This window comes from Typopeltis vanoorti, chromosome 25, assembly GCF_054136105.1.
Source record: "Typopeltis vanoorti isolate ZY-2024b chromosome 25, IOZ_Tvanoo_1.0, whole genome shotgun sequence".
Taxonomy (NCBI): domain Eukaryota; kingdom Metazoa; phylum Arthropoda; class Arachnida; order Uropygi; family Thelyphonidae; genus Typopeltis; species Typopeltis vanoorti.
Genome location: NC_143573.1, coordinates 5,964,316 through 5,982,627, shown reverse-complemented (window position 1 = coordinate 5,982,627; position 18,312 = coordinate 5,964,316). Strand labels below are relative to the sequence as shown.

The following is an 18,312-nucleotide window of genomic DNA, read 5'->3' as shown; positions in this document are numbered from 1 at the left end:
CTCGTGTTCCCCAATGACCACCGCCACGCGACGATCATTTCAGAATACCGACCTTCTTTCAGGGAATAAAAACATGTGACCCCCCCAAAAAAAAAACAACCACACTATACTTTTTACTCCGAGTCTGGATAAGGAATGTTATGGAGGAGAAAACTATTACACCATCTAAATGTATATAAATAAAAATATATCATTCTAATAAAGCAGCCTTCATATACAATCAGTGAAACAGCTTAAGCCTTTTTTACGGTGTCTAAAGGAGCACAGTAAAATCATTTTCACAATTAGTGTTAAAAGTGGCCATTGTTTCTTAATTTTTTTTTTTGTGTTATTGTATGACGTTTGATGTTATACTTTCTACAACCATGGCTGAAAATTTGACAGAATTTTATAATTATATGTACGTAATATTTTCTCGTTATATGAGGCTATAGTGCATTTTTTCCAATTCTTTTAGGTTTTTATGCTAATCACCTGGACGTGGCTCCCGAGCATGCAGCAATCACCATGGGAATAACAAAGACATGTACCGCAGCTGCCATGCTACTTGTCCACTCAGCTTCAGTATATTCTGCAAATGTAAGTCAACAGTCGATATAATATGCGTTCAAACAACCAGTAATTATAGAAAATATACATCATCAAACTGCTGACAGGTACCGTAAAAGGGGCGTATAGGAGTACCACAAGTAAAGGCTTCGTTATCACTAATTCCCAATTGAGAATGTTCCTCTAAATTAGTATGTTGTGTGCTTGGACTCCAATATTGTCAGATCTCTTGTTTTTCTTCCAGTCAACTTTGAATTGTACCTATACACCCAGAGGTTTGTCTTCCGCTGTAGCCTATACAAAAAAAAAAAAAAAAAAAAAAACCTTTGTTTTGCTAATCTTTTCTCCCCAGTCTGTTGAAGTTCATCTAAGATATGCTCACACATTCCTAAGTGCTAAAAGTGTCAAGTTCCTTCTTAATATTCTCGTATTTAATGGAATTCTCTCACTGATAACATTTGTTCCTTGTTCGAATTTTTCCAGGACGTTTCTCATGTCTTTAGTCACTAACAAGACTTCGATCAATTGTCAGATTTCTAAAACACAGAAACATATAATTTAATAAATTGTTGTCAGCTATATTTAAACATTTCATCCATATTCAGTTTATTTCCTATCAAACCAAGTTTGCTAATTCTGTTTTCCACTTCCATATTTACTTTCTCATTTTCACTAAACGTTTCGCCTAAATAGTTGAAATATTTTACTTGTCTATCAGTTTTCCATTCAGGATGCGGTAGATGGTTTTCATGTTTCTGTCTATTTTAAATAATATTGCATTAATTTAACAGCAGAGATTAATATCTCTAATTTTGATAGCAGGTCTGATGCCAATTTATTTTAGAATGCTATCTTCATAGATGATGAGAAGCAGCAAAGTCAAGTGTCAGTTTTACATCTTACTTTATACTAAACCAACTTTCTGTACTTCGTTCAATTCTAACTGCTGAATTTCATCTTAGAAATGAAGTGTGTGTATTACTCTGAATAAAGTCCCATTTACGCTATATAATTGTAGTAATTTAAACAATTTTTCTGTTGCCATCATTTCATATATTTTTATACAGATTTGGAAATTATTTGGATAAATCTTACCTGGAATAAACTATACATATTGGTCATAAAATACTTAAAAAAACGAGACTTTTATGGTTATGGAAAATGAAATTTTTACCGAAATTACACCAAAACCATCGATGCGGTGGAGATACGTTGATGATATTTTCATCATTTGTAATGAACATATGGAAAACTTACAGGTGATTTTAGAGAGAATAAACTCACTTCACAACAAAATTAAAAATTTACTCTAGAAGTTGAAAAAAAAAACAGACAACTCCTCTTCCTAGACATACTGGTGAAAATGCAGAGAATAATTTTAAACTTTCCATATACAGAAAACCCACAGATACTGGACGTTATTTACATTATTCTTCTCACCATCATAGATCACAAAAACATAGCATCATTCACATGTTACGGAACAGAGCCAAAAAGTTTATTTCAGACGAAGAAGAAGTACAGACAGAACTTTCTCAAATTGCTATAACACTATCGCAGAATGGTTTTCCTACAAACATCATCAAGAAATTCTTTTATAAAGGCAACCTCCAACAACAAGGAACAGTCGCCCAGAACGCTTCAACAGTAGTCATCCCTTATGTAGTTTCAGTCTTTTCAAGATTAGCGAGAATGTTAAAATCTCACAACATAAGAGTGGTATTTAAGCCTACCACTACCATCAGACAAGTATTAAGATCTTCTAAAGACAGTGTACCATTTTACAAATATCCAGGTGTTTATGTAGAATTCCATGTACGTGCGGTCATTCATATACTGGGCAAACTTCAAGAAGTCTAGAAATCAGAAAGAAGGAGCATGTTGAGGATGTCAATCACAACAGCACAGTCTCCTCAGACTTAGCACATCACTTTTCAACTTCCAACCATGCAATTGACTGGGAAAATAGCTCTATGCCGTACTTAGATGATGATTACGGTTACAGAATTTTCAAGGAAGCGACAGTGGTAAGAACGGGTAACAACCTCAACAGAAATCAGGGTGCCATACTGAAAGATATATGGAAAAACTTAATCAACTCACTCATTTTAAAGGAACTATAATACGAGAAAAATCACGTAAAGCGTGTACATACAACACGTATCCATGATACCGACCGAAGGTTCTCAACACATGGACGCATTGTCATGCGTATGTTCAAACTTAACTGCCTAACAGTTAGCGACGTTTCCGTATTCTCTCATATTTTTTGGTGTGTGTACCGTTCGAGCCTTGACAAAGCTAGACAGTCGCTAGCGAAACTAATAGGGGGGATTATACTAATTAAAGAACCAATGGTCTCATAACCACAAAAGTCTCGATTTGTTTCTTACCTGGAATATTAAGTAATGACATTCCTTGATTCTGACATTAAGTTTTCTTTTCTTTTTGTTTTCTTCATGGATACTATGAAAGTGCTACCCAACTTATTTATAATTCGACCCTGTCGAGCCCTTTTGAATTAAGCGATGCAAACCCTTGTAAAAGTTTTATACTTCCAGACTTGAGATTCTCTGATCGAATATCTTCAACTGTCCGGGTGCTGTTTGCATTGAAGATTTCAATATAATTTTTGGTCCCACCATTTATTTTCCGTTCCATAGCGAGGCCTTCCCATGAAGTTTGTTCAGCTCCTTTTAAGGGAACAATTTCCTTTCTCACATTTTTCTTTGAATTCACTCATCGTGCATGATGATATAACTGCTAGAAAGTTTCGATAGGCTTTCTTTCAGAATCCATTTTTCTCAGAGAATATGCACGTAGTTTTGTCTAAGAGTTTGCTTTTTAAAGATGCGGATGTTTGATTTTTTTTTAAAACTTTGTTACACGCTTTTCGTTTCAATATGATATTCATGCTTAAAATTAAATCTTGATCACTTCCTATTTCAAATACCCTGTAGACTCATGTCTAGAACCAGCGTGAAGACAGCGTTGTCCACACTTACTATTAGCTTTGTTCTTTTCTCCAAACTTTCCAATAAAAATTCAATATGTTTGGTAATCATTTCCTACTCTCCTGTTTAGATCTCCAACAAGGACCAACAGTTCCATTTTATTCTTCCTCTATAAAAGGTACTCCAGTGTTTTCGTACTGGAACCGTCTCTGGGAAAACAAGCAAATAAGTCTCATTCAAATACGCCATTTTCTTATATTCAATCACCTGCTTGATATTACCTACCACTCAAGAAGATTATCTTTTTGTACTTATTGTTCAATACCATAATGATGTACTCTTTTTCTAATATTATTGTTTCACTAAAATCTTGTTGATGTCAATTAGAAACCCATCAGCCAATTAATTAAGTGTACGTGATACGTTTCTCATTCTTCGCCAGTTCCACTTTTGTATGGTATCTACAAACACTATCATGCCTTTTGCAGTAATATAATACTAACTGACGTTTCTGCTAATATTGAAATATACTCGCTTAAACGTTTTGGCATTCTTTCGACGAAAGAATTTTTAGCAGCACTATAAACAATTCACTAACTGCCATTCATCATCATCGTCTTTTACGAGGAGTATGAAGTGTCACTTCGGCTATTGGGAGTGTGACGGACAATCGGCACAATTTCATTCTTAGTTTCTTTTCAACACTTTTCGTTTTCTCGCAAATTGGCCAACTTCTCTTAAATATGCACCAAAAATTGCTATCTGAAATCAATGAAAAAATTAAATACATCAAAAAAGAACAGCATCGATATTAAAATCATATCCGTTTAAAGGTAGCTATTTGTATTTATACTTTCACAATTCTCAAGCACATGCGCGTCATCAGAAAATTTTCCAGTGGGTCAAAGCTTGGAGACAAATAATTACATCAATAAATTTTTATTTAATGATTTAATTTTTTTTTTTTTTTTGCTCATAAATAGATCCCAGGTGGGGTGCATACCCCGTTCCCCGCCCCCCTCTGCCGACGCCCATGATCATGCACATAAACAGAGTGGCCACTTCAGTAGAAACATCAGCACATATACGAAAATGTGGAAGTGTTCCTAATAAATTGGGCATTTACGGTTTACAAAGACGTTTTGTTATACATAAACTCAATTTTAGTTATTGAACTATTAAACTGCTTGGAAAGAAGTCAACGGACACCAATGACTGAGGAACAAACAGCTCAGCAACGATTTTAATAAGATGTATGACCTCATTTTGCACCAATGATTATAGCAATCCTACGGGACATACTTTCCACAAGGGTACGAGAGCTTGGGATGTTTGGTAATCAATGGGACTCTTGCCCCATTCTTCCTGTAGGCATGTAATGAGGTCCTGGATTGCTGTGGGACGGATGTCCCTTGCCTTTGCCCGACACTCCAGTTCATTCCAACAGATGTTCAATAGGATGGAAATCAGTGCTCTGTGAAGGTCAGTAACGTGTGGTTACATTCATGTCCACAAAACATGCAGTTACAGCGGCACCTGCTTTTGACAAAGTACCATTGCACTGATTGTCCAGAATGCTCAGATATCTCTCGTAGTTCAATGTTCGCTTTCCATAAACAGAGGTACAGGGCCAAACCAGAAAAAATAGGACCATACCATCACACCTCTTCCTCAGAATTTCCTAATTGGAGTTAAGCACTGCGATAAGAGACATATACCGGGCATCTGCCAAACCCACACTCATCCATCTGCTCAGAGGGTGTAACGTGATTCCTAATCCATAGCGCAACTTGCCAAGCTTCCACGGCCCATTGTAACCGCTCTTTGCTTCACATTCCCGATCGTTCGCGTAATGTGAGCCTTCCATATTTATAGTTCTACCATGGAACCGTCTGTTGTCAGCTTCGATTCTATATGTGTTTGTGCAGATTCGTATTCCAGTCTCTGCCCGGAATGAATTCTGCATTCAAAGTGCCTCCAGACGAATGGCGATTTTTATCCTTCATAGCACCCTACAGTCATTCGGTGAGTGTTGTGGGTGGTCCACTGGGAGTACCATTTACAGCTATATCCTTGCACTTCCATATCAGCATGGGGTCACTGATTGTTGACCCAGGATGGCTCAATATGTCAAAACGTTTTCCGAACACATGGGCCTGTAATTTAGTATCCTGAAGAAATTCGTAATATAACTTAAGCAACACAATCTTAAAATAATTCTGGACCTATTCTTACATCATTTTTGTTAATCCCTTGCCAACCAATCCATTTGATTAAATCATCCGTTCTCCAACCAGCAGGATGTGAATTCGAATCGCAGCTTGGGTATTGAAAGTTTGTGAACGACGTAAGGTGGAGTTGTATGCTATACCCGGTTTCAGACCACTTCGTTGTTCAATGGAGGCCCGAAGCCTCCAATGAACAACGAAGGCTTAAAACTTCTACGGCCACACACGGTACTAACGTAGTATAAGTTGACCACCTTCCGTGGATGGCAATCACATAAAAGAAATGTTACTTTGGCCATCAGAAGAAAAATCGATATTTTTCTGAATGTTAAAAATATTTACTGATTAGGTTTTTTTAAGATTTTTCTTTTATTTTGATTTCTTTTCGAGATGATTAGATGCCTTCAATAATATTTCCGTTAATAAGTGCAATATTTATCAATATCTTCTCCATCGGTTTGGGAATTATATATTTATGCCTTACACACACACACTCTCTCTCTCTCTCTCAAGACTGGCAAACAAGTGTTGCCATCTCGTGGTTTAAAACATAAAAGTATGTTTTACTGTCTGAAAATAGTGTGGATTCTACGGTGAGAGTACCTGACGAAAAAGCAGAGTGTCCAGGAGAAAAATCCCGTTGGCACATGCCAGAGATCGACTATTTTGGAAACAGGTCGGAGAAAGACTTGGAAAAAGTTCCTCCAGTCGCCTTACTAGACTTGAAGTTTAGTCTTTCTTCAGGCAGCCTTGCGCACAGGATGTAATCTCCACTTTCCATTCTGTTACACATGCTTATTGTATTTTGCAATATTTCTCTTCTTATTAAAACATAGCATTTTATTTATTTCACATAGATGTTCATTGTTTTCAGTTGCTGGCAGAGGCTCGCTCCAAATAATATGTTTTCTTTAGTTTACCAGACGAAAAACAGGAATTTCCCGTTTTTGTCCATATAATGAACAAAATGTTTGTTCATTATGTAAAAGGATAAAAATATATTTTGTCCATTGAATAATTTGTATATTGAATAGAGAAAAATATATTTTGTCCATTTAATGTGCACATCTTTAAGAATATTTAGAGGATGAACTTAACGTAACATAAACTGCAGTTTGTTTACTTCATCGGAGATATTTTTATAGCTTAAAACGCATTCAGTTTTAATTCGAAGTAAATTACACCATTCACATGTGCAATCTGTAATTCAATTACAGTTTGAATTCGCTTTACAACTCTGATCGTGGATTCCTTTAACGACAGTTACCTTTTCAGTTTTGCAGTATTAAGACTGACTTGGTTGGAATGCCACCAATTTTTTGCTTTTTTCAGGTGAGCAGTCACCGTTCTTTCCTGTTATTTCCATGATTTGCCGTCTTTGAAGAGGCGACCAAGATACCATCTGATATTATTTGACGTTGCAGACAATAATGTCCTGATGGAGCGAATTAGTACATCTTAACCTAACATGCCATTTAACTATGAAAAGCGGAATGTTTTCCTTTCTTTTAGAGGAACGTGCTCAGCATCTTTGCTCGAAGATTTGCATTAATTATAACAGAGTAATAATAATTGTAAATTCATTAGCTTATCTTTAATTTCCATCTAGTACATTGACAGGAATATGTTTCTGTCACATTTCCAGTTTCGATATGAGAAGGGAGTATGCAATTCAGATATATCACAGCTGTACTGGAATACAGCTTCCAATACTCCTGTATTGGAAGTTACCAAACATTATACATAATTTTGAGGGAATGTCAAAACAGTATACTTTTTAAATACGATTATGATTAAGTAGTTGCTAACATGCAGTTAATGCATTTGTATTGTATATAATCTATTTTATTTTACAGCGTATGATTAAAAATTATTTTTCAATATTGCAGCCGTCTGCAGCCGATAAAGGAACGAATATTTGTCAAATCGTATCGCTTATCTTTGGAGCGATATTGTATGGACTTCTTGGATCAGGAGTAAGGAAGCAGCTGTAGACAGATAGACAAGAAAACCACATCAGAAAAATGCATAAAAGAAAGAAAAAACTTTCAGAACACACAGCACATCTCAGAGGGAAGAGTATAAATTTGAAACCAATGATTCATTGCTCATCAACATATTGAACATACAGTAATCATCATCTTTGCCAAACTTATAATTCGTAAATCAATTGTGTTTCTTAGATTTAATGCAAAATTCAAAGAAATAAAGGAGGTACAGTGATTATAAATTTACCAATAGTATATCAGCTTAGAAAGCGGGTACACAAAAATCTTAAATAAGAATGTTATCTGATTGTGACCAGTTACATAAAACAACTGTGGATAGAAACTGAGAGACGAACTGAGAAAAAAAAAAAACTTTTCTCCTGAATTTTTTTTTTGTTTAAAATAATATTTCTACAAGTTGCGAGGAATTCGCTTTTAAACATTTCCGCATCGCATACATCTCAGCTTTAATCATGGTTGACATACATTTCTGCTAAAGTTTTAGCCTGAACTCATCTGATGAATCCTCCTCCAACTGCATGATCTTTCATCCCATAAAATTGACAAATCGAGTTAGCCGACGGAGAAACTGAAGTCATTGTGTTTGATATTTCTGTTGTAAATGACAGCCAATATCTTCAAAAAGGAATTATTTGCTTAAAAGTAGAATATGCACTGCTCCTACTCGAATGTGACAGCAGTTTGATTTCGGGAATTTTCCCGTGGTTTCCATAACCCGCCCTTGAATCATCGTGAATGCAATAATGGAACAAATAGATCACGTGTTCAAATAACATCCTATCATATCACATGTCTAGTAATGTGTGTGTGATTAATCTTTCTCTCTCTCTCTCTTTCTATTTGTGTGTGTGTGTGTGTGTGTGTGAGAGAGAGAGAGAGAGAGAGAGAACAACTACCTCAATGCTGTAAATTGGTGGTTATAGATCAGCCTTTTTTCTCTGCCTTTCTTTAGAAGGTTCCTGAATTAGTCGAAGTTTGGCGCATTCATGAAGATTTTCTTCCTGGAAGATAGGTTCTTAATCGCATAATTCAGGAAATTCGACAGTAGAACTACTCACACTATTTCATACAAAAATGAGTGTTAGAGATTTGTGAGGAGGCACTGGCACTTAACTGGCGTATTCGTGCAATGCGGTTTTACAGCGAATGTCAAGTTTAGGGTTATTGAGGATTCATAAATAGCTTGACTCTGGGAATCGCTGGTGACAAAGCTTGGAGAATAACTGGCAACTGATCTAAAAAAAGAAATAAATAAACAAGTAATGACTACTCCTTTTGGACAACAAAGGAGATAGTGGATTTTTTTTTAAATCCACCTGAACTAGTGTGCAGTTGGACTCTTGGATTCCCACTGGATAAAGAGATGTAGAAAGAATGCATGCAGACCATTGATAATATTGGAGAATAAGGAATGCAGATTATGAGGATACATTGAGATTATGTGGACTGCAGGCACCGGTAAACAAGATAAAGAGAGGGAGACATGATAGAAGCGTATACACTTCTAAGAGCAATTATTTCTTTATATGGAAGGTAGCGAGAGACCAACCGGAAATCTGTGGAGGGTAAGTTTGGTTACGACAGGAGTGTGGTGTTAATGATTCTGATAGAGAACAGCGAATATGTGGAACTGTGCCAGTTGAAGTAGTTAGTGCATCTAATGCGAGCGAGATTAAGAAAAGGTATGATATGCTTTATTGCCAAATACACGCGTTTCAAGGCCTTTTCTAAGTTACGTTTGTCTAGTAGTGTACATTGGCTCTAATGGCTGCTAATGCAAAGTGAAAATATCAATGTCCGATCCACCAATTTAGGCTTATAAATACAAACTTTGAAAAACGTAAGAAGTTACAGGTGCTGAGAAGAATTCTGTAAAGACGCCGGGGAATATCTTTATTAAATCCGTCCATGTATGCGCAGAATTAGCGATGGATATCGTAGAAACCAAACAATTATCACTGATTACGTTGAAATGATACTTTATGCAATGAAGATGAAGACCGTGGATGGATTATATACTTGCGGTCAGCGGAAAAAGTGCATTGCTTTGTCTGAATATTATTTGCTTACATCGATTCTAAATTCAGTCTTAGTAAATTTGATCACAATGAAGTATACATTAAAATCTTCCTCTGTCAAGAGAATGGCCTCCTATATAAGAAATGAAGAGTGACTCAAGACAGTCTTCAAAAATAATCTGCGCATGCTCATGTTCACTTTAAATCTGAATTCATATTTATATTAAAAGTGATCAGCAATGGCAGAACGAAAGGTTATGAAGAGTATTGGCAATTTCATTTTCATATTTGAATGGTTCCTGTTTTGAGATCTACAACACAATTAACCAAACAAGAAAGACAGAATTGCATATCATGTGATTCGTAGTAACTTTGGCCCATTGGTTAAGAACGTATTTATGGATTATAAAGCAGGAAAAGGAATCCCATGATTCCTCTTTATAAATAATTCATAGAATTCATAAGAAACAAATTTTTGTCGATAGATATTACACTTTGTATTGTATATCCATAAGTTGACATTTGTTACACGGTTAGTAAAAGATGGTGTTAGTTTAATGCCGCCCATGTTCTTGGGTATTAAACAAATCTGTTAACTATGTGTGTTCTTGATTTTTATTTCAATCGGAACTTTTCCAAGGACACAAAGGACAAACTATCGGAATGTAACTTTATAGAGAATCAAATTTGTTATTAAAATCTCCTTGTTGAATTTAGCCCAGTTAGTTTACCATTCGTTTTTTAAATTGATTGGAATTAGGCAATGGCTCGCAAGTCAATTGTGCACCGCTTGACAAAATTAACGGATTTAAATGAGTTTCATGAATATTTTAGTTTTACCTTTGTCTCCGAGGGGAAATATTTGTCATAAGTGGTATACTGGAGTACAAATTCCGAATATTTCGAGCATGGTTGTTTTGTTCGAGTATCGAGTTTTAAACCGACAGTGTGCAGGTTCAAAGACGTGGGTATGGACGTTTGTGACTGATCTTAGATGGAAAATGAATTTCATCGCTCGATTATTACTAGGGGAAAACACACACAAGCACACATTCTAATGTTTACACGACTACAATAATTACAACAGACACCAGTTGGATTACATTCTACGAATTATTTGCATATTATCTCAGGTACTCCGAAATCAGCTGCTCCCCCATGGCTTATTGTCCTACTAATGTCACACGAACGAATCTTAGAAGACAGACTGCAACGTTGAAAACAGAGAAAAAGCTCAAATCTGATCCTTACAACCGATCTGAAATATACTAACCAATCCGCTACGAACACGCCCCAGATCGCGAACTCCCTTTTGGTCTGAGGGACAGTTAGTGGAAACTGACAACTTTAATCCTGAGGATAGATTGAGGAATCGTTGGAACAATTCTAACATCACCAATCGATCACTTATTGAAAATCTCTTTTCTGAGCCTCAAGGATTTGATCTGCCACGTAAACAAGGGTCCTCCCTAAACAGGATTAAGAAGGGCGATGGAAGATGTAAATACCAACTTCACAAACGGAAGCATGCCAATCAGCCAAATTATGGATGACCTACTACGAAAACCATGTCATGTATAGTGGAGTCTTGTCCAATTTCCCATTTCCCCGTTGGAGTGGGGTGTATAGCGGAACTACATTAGGCTAAAGAAGGAGCATCGGAATGCTTGTCAAATTTAAAACGTGATTTGTAATCGAATTAAATAGCCATATTTCGCTGTATGTGACCATACGAATAAACAATAAATAAATAAGTTCTGCCTTTTGTTAGTAATATTCGTACTCTAGAGAATTGTTATTTCTCGTGTGTATGAACTGTAAGTAAAATAAAAAATGCTTATATTGGAGGGTGACTGATAATTTTACTTATTTGTATCAGATAGGCTCTTGTTCTTTCATACGTAATTGGAAGGGAATTTTTCGTATAAAAGATTATTTATTACAAAAAACATGAAAGAACGCCTAATCAAGTACATCAGCCCTTTCTTCTACTGACTTTTCTTTATTAATTATTTCCTCCCACAGCTTAAGCCTGAAACTGTGCATTAGGTATTCATAACCTTCACATAATCTGATTAGAGCACTTGGACATTTTACAGTGCATCGCATGTCTACAAACAGAAATAAATGGTTTAATTGATTTTTTAAAAATTAACTTGATGAAAGTTTCCACTGAGCGTGTATGATAATATAAGACGAAGAAAGTTTGTTGTTTTTTTAGAGAAAGAAGGAAAAACATTAATCCAACACCCTGCTGTTACGTACACCAGAACTCAATGATATCAGAACAACGCAACTCGCATTCTGCTTCGCAATTGCTGTTGAAGGTTGTTACCTTCGACGCTTCCCATACAGCACAGCAGATCTCTTTCTTGAAAATAACGACCAAATAATTCTACAAAGGAAGAGCTATCTCTGCTTTCATATAAATACCTCATCCGTTCTGTCGCATCGACAGAATTCTAAAACTGTCAGCTTCTCTGTTATAAATTTCTTTGGATTATGGAACCCTCTACTATGGAACTCAAGCCTACAGGTGAAGACAGACATGATCCACTGGATAGGCAAGTGAGCAACATTTCATTTAATATTTTCAGTGAAGGGTAGACAAGTAGTATATCTACTTGCTATGATGCACAACATTGCTCAACGTAGATATAAATATTTTCTTAAAACCAGTTACATTAAATAATTATAGTCTGCTTGAAGAATGAGAAAACCTCAAATGGTTTACTAAAGAAATAGGATTTATTTGCAGCATCAGCAGTTAAGGTTACTTTTATTATTATTATTATTATTTTATATTTTATTATTATATAGCGAACGGTTGCATGGTTGTATCGCTGGTCCCGTGTTTTATAGTTCTAACTCCTGTTTTTAATTTAAAAGTGTCACAAAGTAACTCCACTTTTCAGGCTGAAGACAGTGATATATAATTCATCGAAATCGGCCAAGTGGAATCCAAAATATTAGTGTGCTGAAAATTTAACATAGTTCGCCATGGTCACTAACGAGCACAGAACAAAGGACGTCACCATCTTTAGTTACCTGTTCAGTTTTGCAATATTAATTCCGACTTGGAATACTACCAATTTTTCGCATTTTTCAGATTAGCAGTATTCTTCCTTGCCGATTATGTCACTCATTTTTCGTCTTCAGAGAGGCGATCAAGAATATAATCACCTCAAAAGGTTAATTGAACAGCAATGTACTGATGGAATTAATTTATTAGTATTTTTTTATTTAAATATTTAAATTTTAATTTATTTAAATATATTTATTTATTTAAATTATAATAAATTAATAAATTTATTAGTCTTAATAAATTTATTAATTTATTAAATTATTAAGATGGACTAATAATTTATTAAATTATTAGTCCATCTTAACCTAACATTTCATTTAACTAGGAAAAGCGGAATATTTTCATTTGTTTTAGAGGTATGACTGCGAATGTGCTCAACGTCGTTGTTAGAAGGTTTAATTAAAATAAAACAAAGTCATAATATTATTTAAATTAAGGGGCTATTAACTCCCACATTGTTTTAAAACCGAATAAGAAACTCAAAGATCGGAATCAAAGAGTTTCATGCCGAATATAGTAACTATAAACGTATCGGCGATTGCTAGCGCAAGCTAAAGCACGTAGTACAAACTAGGGCAACTCGTAGCAAAAGGTGGGTAAAGTTCTGATCGCTATTCTTAGCATTTCCCATAACGTAAAACACATCTCCTAGGAGATATATGATGTTATTCATTATGATGGGAGGTCACTACCCAGACCGGTTTCAATCTTTATTGAGATCTCATCGGTGAGTAGCTAGAAAAACAAAACAAAACAAAGTAATAATAATTGTAAATTAATTAGCTGATCTTTAGTTTCCATCTAGTATATTGACAGTAATATTCTTTTGTCATATTTCCAGTTCTTATAGGAAAAAGATTTAAATCAACCGGAAGTGGGAGTATGCAGTTCTATTATGATACTGTTTTTAACGTCCCCTAATCACGGGAGAAAATTACAATGGGGAGCTGTTAGAAATTCTACTTAACTTTGAAGGAATGGTCAAAAAAGGATACGTTTGAAATACGTTTCTGATTAAGTAGTTGCTAAAATGCAGTTAATAAATTTCTATTGTAAATAATCTATTTTATTTAACAGCACAAGATTAAACGCTATTTTTCAATATTGCAGTCACTTGTGGACTATTACGGATAGAATATTCTTGAAGCCGCTCTCCTTATCTTAGGAGCGATATTATGGAGTATGGACGTATTGGATCTCGAGTACGGAAGCAGCTTAGACAGATAAAGAGAAAACCACATCGGAGAAGTGCATAAAAGACTTTCAGAAAATAGAGAATATTTCAGAGGGAATTTTCAGATTTTTCAGAGAGTACAATTTGTTAAATCAATAACTGAATGCGCATCAAGAGATTGAACATACAGTAGTCATCTTTACCTAATTTATTAATTCGTAGATCAACTATCATTCTTAAAATTCTTATAAAACACAATAAAATAAAAGAGGTGCAGTGATTATAAATTTACCGATATTATATCATGTTACAAAGCGGATAAACACCGAAATATTCATTGCACATGCAGTGCACCACCCAAGATTTTTTACTCACCTTTGCAACAAGACGAAACTCAACAAACTCAACATACTTTGTGTCGTCTGTTCATTTAAGATTTGATTAATCCACAGTTAATTGTTCGGAAAAGTTCATTAACGATCTTAAATACGAATTTATCCGATTGCGTCCAGCCACATAAAAAATGTATACGGAAAGTGATAGACTAAATGAAAAAAAAACACTTTTCTCTTGAATTGTTTTGTTTAAAATATGTTTTCTACAGACTTCAAGGAATTCACTATTAAAGAAGTAAAGAGATACTCGCACTTAACTTGCATATATTCCAAATGCTGTCTTACTGAGAATATTAAGTTCAGGTTATTGAGGATTCATCAATGGCTTGAACCGGGAATCGCTGATGATGAGAAATAGCTGCAAACCGATCTAAGAAAAATTAAATCAGTTCCTGATACTTCCTCTTTGCAACACAAAGGCGATAGCGGATTTGTTTTAATCAGTTCCATCTAAACCAGTGTGGATTTGGTTTACTGGATCCCGAATGGATGACGAGATGTGGCAAGAGCGCACGGAGATTCATCTCATTGAAAATATTCGAGATTATGGACTGAAGATTATGTGTATACATTGAGATGATGTGAACTGTAGACATCGCTAAACAGGATAAAGGGGAGAGGATATGATAGAAGACTATACACTTCTAAGAGCAATTATTTCTTTATGTGAAAGGTAAAGAGAGAGAACAACCGGAAATCTGTGGAAGGTAAGTTTGTGTGCAGTTAAGAGAAGAGTGAGGAGAAGATGATTTTGCCACAGAACCGCGAATATGTGGAACTGTGCCAGCTGAAGTGGTGAGTGCGTCTAATGTGAGTGAATTTAAGAGCAGGTTTGACATGATTCTTCGCCAAATACAGGCCTTTCAATGCGTTTTCTAACTTCATTTTGTCGAGTAGTATACATTGCTGCTAGTGGCTGATTATGCAAAGTGAAAATATTAATGTCTGATCCAACAGTTTATGCTTATAAATACAAACTTTGAAAAATTGAAGGAGTTGCCATGTACTGAGAAAAATCCTATAGAGAAGCCAGTGCATATCTATTCAATCAGTCCATGTATGCGCAGAATTAGAGATGGATATTGTAGAAACCAAACAATTGTCACGGATTATGTTGAAATGATACTTTATGTAATGAACATGAAGGCCGTGGATGGCTATTATACATGCAGTCAGTGGGAAAAGTGCATTGCAGTGTCTGCATGTTACTTGCTTGCACTGATTCTACATTCAAACTTAGCAAGTATAATCACAAAGAAGTATGCATTAAATCGACAATGCACAAGGCATTGTTACTGAAACCACGTATTTCTTACTTCGTCTTTTCATCCATCGCTATGAAAGTTTCTCTTACATTGAGAGATATGATTTTTCCATATCTGGAATAATTAGTAAAAATTCACCAAAATATCTTGAATTTGGTTTCAGACGGACCATTCCCAAGGACACAAACGGAAACTGTCGGAATAAAATTTTATATAGAATAAAATTTGTTATTTAAAACCCTTGTTGCCTTTAGTCCAGTTATATTACCATTCGTTTTATATTTGAATTGAATTAAGCAATGGCTCACAAGTCAATCGTACACTGCTTGAAGAATTAACCGATTGAAATGCATTTCATGAATATTTTATTTTAGCTTTAGCTCACGGCAAATATTTGATATAATAGGCAACTGTAGTACAAATTCCGTTGCCAGCTTGGTTGTTCGAGTAGTCAGCATATCCAATTTTAAACCAAGATGCTACGTGTTAAAATCAGTTGTGGGTATGGACGATTGTGACTCGTCGTAGGTGGAAAATGAATTTTTTGTCGCTCAGTGAAAGAGACAACCGCCCTGCTTAATTCAGGCCTGAAGTGGTTTGATAGTTCCATCATTGTCACTAGAGCAGGTTTTACAGACTATGTAGAAAATACAAAAATATATGTGTCATTAATAAAAAAGAAAACATCCTTAGCACACCCACGATCGGAGTGCACAGTAGTTAACATGTTACTTTAAACCACATCAAGATGTAGATAAGATAAGGAAAAGTGACATCATTGGCTGATTAGATAAGTGATGTAATTGAGTTGAAGTAGATACGTGACGTAATTCAGCTGACGTAAATGAGTGACGTCATCTAGTTGAAGTAAATAAGTGAAGTGTTTTTGATATGTAGTTTCCTGCCGTTATTGTAGGTGGGTATCTGTGATGTCATTTGTATCGTGGATGCATGAGTTGTGTGAGTGCCCTCTTTTTTGTCTGTTTGCAGCGGTGGATTATGGGTAAAGGTCTCGAGTATCGAATTCCGGGAGATGGATAGAGTATGGAATCCATGGAATATTCCTGGTGGACACATCTCTCAGTGACAACACATTGTGTCTTTTGGTTCAAGTGTGGAATTCAGGGTAATGGTCAGAGCATGGAATTCTGGGATGTGTCACAATCTGTCAGTGACGTGAGGTGACACTTTGGTTCGAGTGTGGCATTATGGGTAATAATTAGAGACTGGAATTCTGGGGTTGTCATTAGGTAGCAGGGAGACATTTTCTAAAATAATTAACTATTGGATTTCAGTGGTGTCCACCCCCCCAACAAACACCCATGCACACTGACATTTTTTTTCGTTCCCTGCATTAATTTCAATGTAGCGTAAACAGATGGAGGTACGAATTTTGTACTTCAAGTGTGTGTGATATTTCATCCCTAATTTAGACAGTAGGAATTTTTAGTTTAGTGTCAAGAGATGTCATCACAATTTTTTTTTGACATTCGGTTTTCGTATATTCAATAGGTACAAGTAGACATTTTTCTAAAATAATTAGTTACTGGATTTCAGTGGTTTTCCTCCACTTCCCAATACACAATTTTTTTTCGTTCACTGCATTAATATCGCAGTAATGTGAACAACGGCAGTACGGATTTATATATCAACTTCTAACCAGAGTAAGTGAGTAAAAATACTTACATATTTTTTGCATGCATACTTAAGCAGAAATCTATGTTTCCAGTAATCTTTATACATATATAACTCAACCAATATTTTGATCCCCACAGCTTTGCAAGCAAAAGCAATCTCTGGATGGAAGCGAAAGAGAAGTAAATAAAGCAGAATCTGAATTTTTATGAGAAATATATCTCTTATTTATAAGTGAGGGGAAGCAACCTCAATGTTACAGAGCAGTTTTCTTGGATCAAGGCAAGATTTTGAGATTCAATTCCCAGATGTTGAAGCATCCACAGAATTTTCAATTCCATAGCTCTTTTCAAAAAACTAGTTATTGAAATAGACAAAGTTTTTGATGAGATTTAAATTATATAAATAATACTGCAAGATTTAAAAGTAAAATTGAGAAAAAGAATCAATGAGATTGAAGAAATATAGAAACATATCAGAAGCCCACATCGATTGTTGTTAATTGACGGGTTATGGGTTGCAGTATTCAAAATGATGAAAACAAAATGGGATTGAATGTCAAAACTTAGTAAACATAGTAAACGATTATTGGAAACATAAAGATTTCTGTCTAATTATGCAAGCAAAAAATTTACGAGTGCAAATTACCAAGTCCTAGTGCCATCTATTACACCACAGTATAAAATTAACAGATTAGGATAAAGGTGACTTTACTAATCTTTGAAAGTTGTAACAGAGGAATTAAGTTTAAAATTATAGTACTAGACCTAACATTTCAGTTGAAATAATAATAAATAATTATTTATTTGTGGTGAAAAAATACATAACATAAGAAGAATGAAGAAAATAGAAAACTATTCAAATATAGATGAAAAAAAAAAAGAAAAAAACAACGACATTTCAGATGTGCTAACACATTGTGTCTTTCCCGAAGTGTACTCCCGAAGTTCTCTGGTCAATTTTTGCAAGAAACGTTTATAGTTTCTGTATTCGGCTCTAA

At 35.2% G+C, this 18,312-nt stretch overlaps 1 protein-coding gene across 2 annotated transcripts in view; it reads left to right on the top strand.

Moving 5' to 3' along the window:
* Positions 1-7,965, top strand: part of LOC150092506 (vesicular glutamate transporter 1-like) — a 58,072-nt gene extending 50,107 nt beyond the window's left edge. For both annotated transcript variants that reach the window (XM_090414490.1, XM_090414489.1), the window contains 2 exons: positions 458-579; positions 7,621-7,965. In XM_090414490.1, coding sequence (XP_090270616.1) covers positions 458-579; positions 7,621-7,725 — 227 coding nt within the window. In that variant the 3' untranslated portion in view covers positions 7,726-7,965. The remainder of the gene's footprint in view (positions 1-457; positions 580-7,620) is intronic.
* The last annotated feature ends 10,347 nt before the right edge of the window (positions 7,966-18,312 follow it).